Raw genomic sequence first — 12,662 nt, forward strand, 5'->3', positions numbered from 1 at the left:
GATTTTCAATAAAGAAATTCTATTTCCTTACAATTTGTCTAGAAGTCCACGGGAATCTCCATGCCTACTATCATAATAGAATTGAGTCAGAAATGGTGAGTTTCATGCTCAAATTTGGAGCAATTCTGAATTCATTTTGTTTTAAGAGCAGTGAAAAGCAATAATAAAACTGAAGTGTAGGTAGGAGACGAGGATAAATGTAGTTATAAAAACCTTGTTTTGATCTCCAAATTAGTCAGTATATATACTAAAAAAGAGATAAACTACATGAAACAGTGAATGAGACTGACTAAGCGGGAGAACTGTAACCAGGAAGATGCTTGATTCAATCCAATTTAACACTTCTTATTAAACTCGTACATCTAGACTGTTGGCATTGGAAAAAGAGATAAAGGAACAACAAGATAGAATGAGCACCTATTCTATAAAGAAATTTTCAGCCAAATTAAAGGGCATTTATGGGATCATCTTTAGTGAAAAAAATCTTCCCATGAACAATAATCAAGATTGGACCCAGCTTATCAGGACCTTAGCAGCATGGATATGTATCATTTCATAGATGGTTTCTTCAAGTGATTTTTAAATTAGTTTCACCAAATAATTTTCTTTGACCATAGGTCTCAATAAAACCTTTTTTTTTTCCTCTTTAGGCCCATTTAGTGATGCTTATTGCTGTAGGAATGCTTATACAGTTGGAGAGAATTAATATATGCCAAACCACTCCTCAAAGCTCTCTAACTGTATAATTCAGAGGAAATACTTTAATCTTTGAATGTCTCATGAATATAGACAAAAATATATCAGATTGTTTTGCAGACTATGGTTTTATTATGTGTGTAGGTGTGTATGCTCAAAAAAAAGCATTACCATATTAAGCTCTTAATGCTCAAAACAGGTAAGCGCTTCAATTAGAGATTCCAAAGGTCTATTGAAGCTAAATAAAAAAGAAAATCATATGGTTTCCTGCCTACGTAGTATAGCGCTTAATTGTAAAGTACAATATCATAAGATATAGTTCGAGCCGACAATCTCCACTGTGCAATTATTACATGAGTCCAGTGGGGCTTTTCTACTTGATATGAGAAAACATTCAAATCCAAATGCAAAATTGTTGATTGAGTGAGCCTATTTGGAGGTCTCTGGGTGCTTAAACAGGAACTCTGAATCTTCTATAATACATTGGTACTATCCTGAATTAAGTGAAATAATGAGACAGAATTTCCAGAAAGTCTCAAAGTACGTCCCTCGAGTGTTTAATAACAAAAGAAAAATGACTTAACATTTACAGGTAAAAGCATGGGGGGTGAGGGTGGCTTGGCAGGGTATGAAAAGTCAAGAAACAGACTCTTGATAACAAAATGTTTACCCTTTTAATCTTATTTAATTACATCGAGGGACTTCCAAGGGGCAAAATTTAATTAAGGTTAGTGGAGGTTTCTGTGAAATTGACACCTTGCTGATACACCGATGCGCTGGCTTGTGAATCTATTCTCTGGCTGTATATAGTAAGATACTGTTGGTTCTTAAAAACTGGGAGGCATTCTTATTCAAGGAGGTGCAGTTGCTTTGACACCAAGTCTCATCTCTTTTTGTTCTATCTGCACGAAGGCCCTCCTTTCTCACCACTATCGGCACTGCCTGGGAAATTTCCACTCATTCTTTAAGATTCGATTAACACCTCTTCCAGCTAGCATATTGTGACAGCCTCTCCCTTAGGTTTAGACTGGAAAGTATAGGCATAGTGACTTGTTAAATTAAATATTTGCCCCACATCTCATAGCTTGTAAGGGAGGGTACTGGATTAGAACTGAGTTCTCTGACTCCATCACGCCCTGTCTCCTCCCCCATCCTTCCTGCACAGTGACTTGCTATGACTTGGTGGCTACTGTGATGTTGGTAAGGTGGACCTGACTTGGTTGCAGAGTTGAAGAGGCACAGAGCAGAAGGATGTAGAGACATCATCAACACACTGACTTCCCACCACAGAGGAACAAAACAAAATGCCTTCACGTATCCAGGTTGAACTCGTGCTGCTGCCATGTGGAAGGAGCACAAGGGTGTGCTGGATCATCAAGTCCATTTTACCAACAGTAAGAGAGAAGACTGGAAACCATGTTCCACTTTCCTTCTCTTGATTCTCAGAGACAAATGCTTTCCAGTGACAGTCATAGTACTACCCATAATTGGAGTTGAAAGGCACGTTCAGAACCAATTTTACCAGGACAGAGATATGGCGTCACCAAGTAACTTACTTATCTCCTTTGCTTTTGGAGATGCCGACCAACTTCTCGATGCCACCGGCATCCCGTAAGGCCTTGGCATTCTCCATGTTCTTGGTTATCACTTCGTGCAGCGTGCAGCAGACGGCTGTCACTGTGTCATCCGACATGGCCTTGCTTGCCGTGTTGTTGCTGTTGTTCCCTCCTGGAAGCCTGTGGACTAGGTCTCGCATGGCGTATTTGCCTGGCAAAGAAAATAAAGAGAAGAGTTGAAAGGAGGTCAAGGTGAAGGCAGAGATAGTGGCAGAGGTGGGTATGGGGGAGAAGAGAATACAAGAGACCATGTTTATGCAGTATTGTTTGTTTCCCATCACTGAATGTTCTCTATTGGGTAGTTCAGGACACATCTACAGAGAAAAGCAGTCATTCCTCTTGGCAGTGCATCCACTCTGCTGCTACATTGACCTGGGATCAAATCACTGGCCAAGTTATTTCATGCTTCTGAAGACTCAGTTTTTTCAATCTCTAAAGTAAGACAATAATGGTGCCTGCCATACAAGGTTGCCATAAAGCATAAATGACTGCATGTATGGAAATGAACAAGGACACAGGACTCAACAGGTATTAGCTATTATTATGTTCTCGCTTGATGTTTATAGAAGTCAAGAAAAATGTATGGGAATTTTAACATAACTCTCAAAAATAACTTAATGAAAGCTATGTCGGGACCTGCATTTTGAAAAAACAGTCAAAGCAAAAACGTGTGGGGAACATGATCACATATGTGAGTACTGAGTTTCAATTGATTTACAGCAAAGGAAAACACTCAAAGCAGGAGAGGTACTTGACAATCTATAACTGTGTGTCCTTTGAACTACAGTAACCCGAAGCTGTTTGTCTCTCTGACGGAATTTTATTGTGTAGTTCTACCACGTAACACTTACTAATTTGGTGTGTTTTTGTGTGAAAAATATAATACAATCTAATTCTGCTTCCTTAATTCACTTTAGCATTATTAATCTTACTATTCCCAATGATAAAGGTGCTTCTAATGATATATTTATGGAGTACTTTTCGTTTACAAAGCACTTTAGGCATTACCAATAACCCGGCAAGACAATTAATTTATCCCACCTGCAGCTTCCAGTTCTGCTCCTTTAATTGACTTCTGGAAGTAAGTAAATGAGTGCCTGTAGCAAAGCTGGCCGTTCTCACATTTTTCAGACGGAACTGGCAAGTGCTCAAAGTTAGATCCCTTCCTTGTCTCCCATGCCCCAATTAGGCATACTTAGCTAGCTCCTAAAGGCTATTTGAAATATTTCACCTCCATATATATCTATAAATAATGTCTTCTTCTGCTATTTAATTCTCTGGCACATGGTGCCTGGCAGCAGGAAGGGAACCTTGTGAGAGTAGGCGATGATATCTTAATTCCAGGCAAACACAGGCCCTTGTAATTTTGGTATCTGCTCTTATCCTATGTTTAGGTGGCTTATTTTAGCTTAGAGAGAAAATGCTGATGCTTAAATTACTGAAATAGAAAAGTGTGTTCATTCACTTGATGATAGCTGAGGAAGTGTCTGACAAAAATGGTTTGCCTGCAAACTCCCAAACGTAGCATACTTATTTTCTAATGACAGCACCTAAAATCGTTTATCTGTTTATCATTAAATCAGCCTTAACTCTGGTTAAGAGTTTACTTTTGTAGGGCTCACCATGCTGGAGATTCTATCAGGTTATTAACCCCCTCAAATCATTAGAACACACATTTGAGCTCCATACACATGAGATGATCAATGTGTTCCTTCTTCTTTTTCCTTATAAGGAAAGTGATGAAGGAAGGGCAAAATCACTGAAAAAATACTCCAGTCATTGTATATACAGGGACATTTACACCCTTGACTGTGTATGGAGAACTGGTTTTGTGACCTTGGGCACTGTCAAGGTTAAAACCAAAAAAGAAGAGAGGGTAAGAATTTGGCTGTAGTATGTTTTAGTTTTGTTGGTATTATCATTTTGAAAATTACGTCAGATAAATATGAAGATGTAGTCTCATCCTCCATGACTTTCCAACCCTTGAGTCCTGATTAAGATGCAGGTGTCCCTGTAATGTTAGTTTACTTACAGAGAATAAGCAGATGGCAGGGTACCCAACCCCTGCAGAGCAGCCTCTTCTGCTCACCCCAGTGTGCCATTAAGTGCTATTGTTTTCCACGTGCCCCATGATATGGAAAAGATCAGGAGTAACTGTTATATTTAACCTACCCCAACTTTACTGTCGAGGAAACTCATTGGAATTATTTTATTTCTAGTATTTCCAGTATAGGTCACTGACATTTTACTAGGCAATTGGAGATTTTTCATGAAGTCTATTTATCAGTCTATCTGGAGGGATATATTTTAGTCTATATTTTTGATCATCCAAGTAAAGAAACAAACCAGGTAATATTATTGCATGGAGAAGGAAACCTTGGGGCAAAGTTTGTTAATTATTTTAAAAGGTTACAATTCTTTTTTAGCCTTTGATTATGTGTTGAAAATGCTGTCTTTTTACAGTGAAATTTACATCCTATCTTCACAAGAAATTTGGGTAGCCAGAAAAGATTTTTAGCTTTTTCAAGTGTTTAGAGACTTTGAAGCTGATTAGGGAAATAATAAAATACGCGACATAGAATAATTACAGACGCAAGTGACCTTGCGTTGTATGTTTATAACAGTAGTTCAGGGAAGACACAAGTTAGATAGGACTGGAGTTGTTGTGGAAGGCTTGATTCAGGAGGTGTACATTTAGGATTTTTTGTGGTATGTCAAGGGGGCAACAAGAACAACTTGATATTTTACAAAAAGAATTCTGGTGCATTAAGAAGGAAGGTTTCAGAATAGTAAAACTGAAGGTGGAAGAAACATACAGTCTTTTTCTCGACAATAATGCTTCCTTCTTCTAGGCTTCTAGTGAAATTGTAAACACTACAACTCAAGGGAGTGTGTTTCTATAACTGTTCCATATCCTGTATTGTCTTTTTAACCTAAGTTTCCAAACACCTGAAAGAGCCAGAAAGTTATTCTTGCTACCCAGTAGGAGGAATCTTGACTCCTCTCCTTCTACTGGTCAGGCAGACTTTTGGGTCTTTGAGGTCTGAGATTTCTTCAGAGGGTAAAAGAAGTGAATTCCCTTTCTTGGGGGATCGTATTGGCAACAGGAAACTGCAAAGTGGGTGGTTCAAACTTTTTTTATAGTTTGACACCATCAAGGTGATCAAATTGTTTCCTTTTCTTTTTAGAGAGAGAAATGGATGGAGGTAGGGTTCTTTTAGGACTGGGGAAGAAAGAGGCTGGATCACCAGGTGGAGGTTGTGCGCAGTTCTTCACAGTCCCAGGGACAGAAAGGGCAGCTGTGGTCCTGTGGTGCACTGAGATTCTCTGTGGATGCAGAGCATAAGCTTCCCCCTGTGTTTGAGCCTGGCATGGGGTAGAGGAGGTACCTGTCTTGGAATGACCTGCTTAGGCCCTGAAAAGGAGCAGGCACCAGTAACCACTGCAGATGGCTGCTCCAGCTGACTGCACCACCTTCTTCTTCTTCTTTTTTTTTTTTTTTTTAAGACAGAGTCTCACTCTGTTGTACAGGCTGGAGTACAGTGGCATGATCTCAGCTCACTGCAACCTCCATCTCCTGGGTTCAAGTGATTCTCCTGCCTCAGCCTCCCGAGTAGCTAGGACTACAGGCACACACCACCACACCTGGCTAACTTCTGAATTTTAGTATAGATGGGATTTCACCATGTTGGCCAGGCTGGTCTCCATATCCTGACCTCAAGTGATCTGCCTGCCTCGGCCTCCCAAAGTGCTGGGATTACAGATGTGAGCCACCATGCACAACTGACTCTACCTTCTTCTAGATTTAATTTGGTTAAGTAAAAGATATGACACAGACTGAAAATAATAGAGTGATTCATTCATTTGTCAGGACACTATAATATTTCAGGAAAAAAGAAGAACCTGTGACTACAAAAAGGTGGTCATGGGGAGATCAAGGACATGGGAGCAGCCATGATGGAAATTCTTAAGAAGTAACTGACAGGGCTTGGAGCCCATGGAAATGTTGAGGTAATGTAGGGAAACATGATTCAGAGATTTCACATGGGAATAACACAGAGGGTAATAAGAACCAAGTGAATTTTAAAGCTTGATATTAATGGGTAAGTTGAATCTTATTTTTCCACACAAAGAAAAACATGCAAAATTATATTACTTATATGAGAGAATCACATACCAAAATCCTGTCAGAGAGACAAGCAGGTCATCAGGTTCAAAGAATATTTAGATTTATGAAAGCACAGTGGATACCTTGCCTTGCTTCTATTTTGAATAAATGTGCTACCAATGATCCACTATCATGGAATCACATCTGAAAAAGGGAAATCATGGTGCTCGCTTTGGCAGCACATATACTAAAATTGGAATGATACAGAGAAAGATTAGCATGGCCCCTGTGCAAAGATAATACATAAATTTGCGAGGCGTTCCATATTTTGTTTTTTAAAAAAGAAAAGCTTGTTGCTGTGTCAGATCGAAACAGTACAAAACAAGACTCTACCACCATCACTATCACAAACAAAATCACTCTTTCTTGCTAAAGTTCCCAATAGAAATGAATCCTTGGGCCATTTCTTTTAAGTTACTTAGTCTCTAATAACAATGACTATATCTCTGATTTTTGCAATACTGGTAAGAGACGACCCCTGGTGATAATATAATTGTGCGGAAAAAAGACTATATTTTCATCAGTGATGGACTAACTACAACTTTGGAACTTTGCTACGCTTTCCACTGTGTGTGTGTTTCCTTCAAATACCTGTATTTTGTATTTGGTGAACCAGTTTTCTAAATCCAGATTTCCTTGAAAAACTGCAAGTAAAGATTATTTTCTCTTTGCAATGCTTCATTCTCGAAATCTTCCGTTAAGCGTTGTTGGGCACACCAAGGTACCCTGAGGGACTCACTCAGGAGACCTAACAAACCGTGTTGCCCAAGAAAGGCACTCCTTGCAGAGCGCTTGTGCAGAAAGGAGCTGGTGGGGATTTCATGATGAGGTAACAGCCTTGCTCTCGTTGACTGCTTCTGTTTCCATGTTGTGTTTATGACCTTCTATTTCCATTTCTGAAGTAAGCCTGTGTTTGTTACTGATGTGCATACTACCATTTGGTTTTCGCTTTGGTGGCAGGAATGTTGAGTGGTGGTCTTATGGTCTAAAGACCTGCATTCTCTAAGGCAACAGGCAACAGGGAAGTCAGTTGAGTCCCTTCCGACACTTATTATAGATCTCTTCTGATCACTGATGGAGTCCTATGTGTAGATGGTCTTTGTTGTGCACCATTATAAACTTTAATGTCTCAAACTGATGAGAGAAAATATATTTTTCCAGAAGGTCAGCTGGACTAGAGAGCAACCCTAGATGAGAAACATCACAACCCCTTTGTCTTCGAGGTCTTAGTAGTTCTATGGCCCTCTTGTTTCTGGAGTTGCTAAAACTGACTTGTGGGTTTTTGCTGAGGTGCTCCGAGTTTATTTTTTTCTAAAAAGCTTCTTTATTGCAGTACAAGACTTATAAAATTTACCATTTTATCCATTCTAACTATATAGTTTGTGGATATTATGTCAACTCATATCATTCTACAATCATACATCTCTAGAACTCTTTTCATCTTGCAAAACTGAAACTTTAAAAGCATTTAAACAACTTCCCAACTCCTCCCTTCAGCCCCTGGAAACCCCCACTCTACTTTCTGTCTCTATGAATTTGACAACCAGGTACCTCATATAAATGGCATCATAAAGGATTTGTCTTTTTGTGACTGGATTATTTCACTTAGCATAATGTTCTTAAGGTTCATCCATGTTGTAGTGTATGTCAGAACGTACAATCCCCCCCCTTTTTTTTTCCAGACAGGGTCTCACTCTGTCATCCAGGGTGTAGTGCAGTGGTGCAATTTCAGCTGACTGCAACCTCTGCTTCCTGGGTTCAAGCAATTCTTGTGTCTCAGCCTCCTGAGTAGCTGAGATTACAGGTATGTGCCACCATACCCAGCTAGTTTTTTGTATGTTGAGTAGATACAGGGTTTTACTATGTTGGCCAGGCTGGTCTTGAACTCCTGGCCTCAAGTGATCTGTCCACCTTGGCCTGCCAAAGCGTTGGCATTACAGACATGAGCCACTGCACCCAGCCAGAACTTTCTTTTCAAGACTGAATAATATTTCATTGTGTATATATACCATATTTTGCTATTCTTCTGTTGATGAAGAATTAGCTTATACTTCATTTTCACTATTGAGAATAATGGTGTGAACATGGATGTACAAATATCCTTTTACTTTCAATCTATTTCTGTCTTCGAATCTAAAGTAAGTTTTTTGTAGGCAACATATAATTGGATACTATTTTTTAATGCACTCTGTCAGTCTCTGTCTTTGATTAGAGAATTTATCCATGTATATTTAAAGTAATTACTCATAAAGAGGGTCTTGTTTCTAGCATTTTGCTGTTTTCTATAGGCCTTATAGCTGTTTTTGTCCCTAATTTCCTGCATTACTATCTCCTTTGTGTTGTTTTTTGTAGTTAAATGTTTTAATTTCCTTATTTTCCTTTGTGTATATAGTTTAATGATTTTCTTTGTGGTTACTACAGGGATTACATTTAACATTATACCATTATAATTTGAATTTATACCAGCTTAACTTTAATAACATACAAACACTTTGCTCATTTACAGTTCCATCCTACACTTTTCAGTTATTGATGTCACACAATTATATCTTTGAACATTGTGTGTCCAAAACATAATTTTTTTTTACAATGAATTAGTCTCTTAAATTATGTAGAAAAAAATGTAGAGTTATGAAACAAAGTCACAATAATGTTAGCTTGTAAACTAGTGATTGTTTTTTCTTAAATGTATTGAATTACATAGAAAACAAAAGTAGCATTATAAACCATTGTTAAAACAATATGAGCTTTATAATTGCCCATGTATTTATCTTTACTAAGATCTTTATTTCTTCTCATACCTTTGAATTACTGTTTAGTGTTCTTGCATTTCAACATGCAGGACTCCCTTTAGGATTTCTTACAGAGCAGGTCTAGTGGTAATGAACTCTCTTGGTTTGTGTTTATCTAGGAATGTCTTAGGTTTTCCCTCACTTCTGCTGGACATAGGATGCTTGACTGATAGTTTTTTTGCTTTCAGCACCATGACTATATCAACCTCTGGCCTTCAAAATTTTGATTTAAAAATCAGCTGATAACCTTATTTTGGATTTCTTGTGTGTGATGAGTCACTTCTCCCTGCTTTCAAGATTCTTTATCTTTGTCTTTCAACAATTTGATTCTAATGTGTTTCAGTCTGGGTATATTTGAGCTTATCTTGAATCTCATTGAGTTCTTGAATGTTTATATTTATGCCTTTCATTAAATTTGGTAAGTTTTCAGCCATTATTTCCTCTAATAATCTCTCTATCCGTTTCTCACTTTTTTTCTCCTGAGTCTTTTGTAGTGCGTATTTGATCCTCTTGATGATGTCCACAGAACCCTTAAGCTCTGTTCCTTTTCTTCGATCTTTCTTCTTTCTGTTCTCCAAAGTCAATAATTTCAATTTTCCTAACTTCAAGTTTGCTGATTCTTTCTTCTGCCTGCTCAAATCTACCTTTGCAATTCTTTAGTGAATTTTTCATTTCAATTATTGTACTTTTCAGCTCTAAATTTTTTTTGTATCTTTTTAGGTTTTCTATGACTTTATGTTTCCATTTTGTTCACACATCATGTTCTTAACTTGACTTTCTCCATATCTTCCTTTAATTTTTTGAACATCTCTAAAACAGTTGTTTTAAAGTCTTTGTCTAGTAGCTCTGCTTTTGTGCCATTTTTCAGCTATGGCTTCTGGTTGTTGTTGTTGTTGTTGTTTTTCCCTTTAAACTGGTCACACTTCCCTGTTTCATTGTGCGCCTTCTGGTTTTTTGTTGTTGCTTGAAACTTAAAATTGGAATGTAATAATGGGTTATCTGGAAATCAGATTCTTCCTCTTTTTCAGGGTTTGTTATTTTTTTTGTTTTTGTTTTGTTTTTGACTGTTTTAGGCTGTCTCTGTGCTAAGAATTAGCCTTAAGATCTTCACAGATGTTTTCTGAGCATGAGAGTTTCCCTGATCAAGCACAATGGCTCTCTTATTTCTCTTGTATATGCAGTTGCTTTTGAATATGCTAGTCTTTAATGACTGCCTCCCAAAAAGGGAAAAGAAAAAAACAAAGTGGATGAGGAGGGTGAGTGTGTCAGCTCTTTAAATCCTCTGAAAATAACTTCAGCCAAAGATGGAGGGGCTTGCAATCATGGTATGTGTGTGTGCAACAATGGCTGCTTGCCTCTGTGTTTGTATCTCTGTAGTGAGAAGCAGCAATCAGCAGAAAGAACAGATCCCCAATATTTACAGGACACAGTATTTTGTGCCAACTCTGGCTTCTGCCAGCGGCAAGTAAGCTGCTCTAGGAACATGTGCACAGCTACCTGCCACAGGGCTGAGGGGTGGGGGATGGGTAGCTACTGCTGAGCTAAGCTGATTGACCAAATAAACTGCACTTTACTGTCCAAATCTTCTGAAATTTTTAAGCCTTCAATAGACTCCAGGGTTTCAAAATAGTTACATTCAGTGTGATGGTTAATATTAGGTGCCAGCTTGATTGGACTGAAGGATGCCTAGGTGGCTTGTAAAGCACTGTTTCTGGGTATGTCTGTGAGGGTGTTGTCAGGGGAGATTAACATTTGAGTCAGTGGATTGGGAGAGACAGTGGGTGGGCACCATCCAATCGGCTGCTATAATGGCTAGAACAAAACCAGGTGGAAAAAGGTGTGATAAGATGGCTTGCTGAGCCTTCTGGCTTTCACCTTTCCCCTATGCGGGATGCTTCTAGCCCTTGAACATCAGACTCCAGGTTCTTTGGCATCTAGACTCTTGGACTTATACCATTGGTTTGACAGGAGCTTTTGGGCCTTCGGCCATAGACCGAAGCCTGCACTGTTGTCTTCCCTACTTCTGAGGCTTTTGGCATCAGACTGAGCCACTGATGGCTTCTTTCTTCATCAGCTTGCAGATGGCCTATCATGGGACTTCCCCTTGTGGTCATGTGAGCCAATTCTCCTTAATAAACTCCCTTTCATATATACATATATCCTATTAGTCCTCTCCCTCTGGAGCACCCTGACTAATAGACAGATTCTGCCAATGTGATTGTGTCTAGGTGGGGAGACAGATTCCTGGTGCTTCCTACTTCTCCATCAGCCTAGAATCCTCTCCCCTCTCTGAATTTACTTTTCAGCAATAATTGACGATATAAAAGTGACGAGCTGATTTCCGTGTGATTGGATGTCTGTAAGCTAGTATGAAAGAGTTTTTTTCCTTCTGTATATAAAAGGTTGTTTGATGTTTAGAATGCTGGAATGTTTTGTCTCTCATTTCTCTTTTGGGAAATATTTGGAGCTTAATTTACAGAAATCTGTCATCTGCACACTATAAATATATCCAATTTAAACACAGTCTATCATCAAAGGGGAAAAATATATGCAAAAATAATATATTTTAAAATTGGCTAATGTGGCTTATAGACCAAATTGGTGAAGCATTCAAAATGGTATTGCTTAGTTACTGAAAATGTCTGAATGCTTGTTAACATGGGAAAGGTCTCTTTTGGACTGTCCGGAGATCTCTGACCTCTGGAAACATCTGGAAGGTTCTGAGTGCTTATCTTTTTTTTTCCCCCTAAAACAAAACACATGGAATACTACTTAACAATCAAAAGGAACACTACATGCTATCATCTGAAAATATTTGAATGATATTATGCTAAGTGAAAAAAGCCAATCTCAAAAGGTTATATATTGTAAGATACCACTTATATAACATTCTTGAAATAACAAAATTATAGAGATGGAGAACAAATTAATGGTTGCTAGGAGTTTAGGATAGTTAGGAAGAGTGTGACTATGACAAGATGGTACAACAAATATCACTGGGCTGAGAGAATAATTCTGTATCTTGATAACCTCGATGGTTATACAAATCCACACATGTGATGACACTGTACACACATATTATAATGTTAATTTCCTGATTTATTGTGTTACAATTACATAAGATATAGCCATTGCTGGAAACTGGCTGAGGGATACATAGGACCCTCCCTTACTATCTTTATAATTTCCTGTGAATCTATAATTTTTTTCAAGTTAAAAGTTAGAAAAGTCACACAGAAATATAGAAATATACCAATAAACATGTGCTGACAAAAAGGTGTTAATAAATCTTAACATGTATCCCCTGGTTCAACCCACAATGGACTTGACAAGGATTACAAAAAAATAGCACATATGAGATAAGAAATCCAGTTATAAGTTCCTGAATCC

General features: G+C 38.2%; 1 protein-coding gene and 1 non-coding gene across 8 annotated transcripts in view; one reads left to right on the plus strand and one right to left on the minus strand.

The window, feature by feature from the left end:
• The window catches only part of CTNND2 (catenin delta 2), a 928,994-nt gene that overhangs the window by 48,722 nt on the left and 867,610 nt on the right, over window positions 1–12,662 (minus strand). For all 7 annotated transcript variants that reach the window (XM_025387612.1, XM_025387608.1, XM_025387606.1 and 4 more), the window contains one exon: window positions 2,253–2,463. In XM_025387612.1, coding sequence (XP_025243397.1) covers window positions 2,253–2,463 — 211 coding nt within the window. The remainder of the gene's footprint in view (window positions 1–2,252; window positions 2,464–12,662) is intronic.
• LOC112627169 lies at window positions 6,644–6,751 on the plus strand. Its single transcript, XR_003120037.1, has one exon. It is a non-coding gene; the product is annotated as a U6 spliceosomal RNA (small nuclear RNA).

This window comes from Theropithecus gelada, chromosome 6 (assembly GCF_003255815.1).
Source record: "Theropithecus gelada isolate Dixy chromosome 6, Tgel_1.0, whole genome shotgun sequence".
Classification (NCBI taxonomy): domain Eukaryota; kingdom Metazoa; phylum Chordata; class Mammalia; order Primates; family Cercopithecidae; genus Theropithecus; species Theropithecus gelada.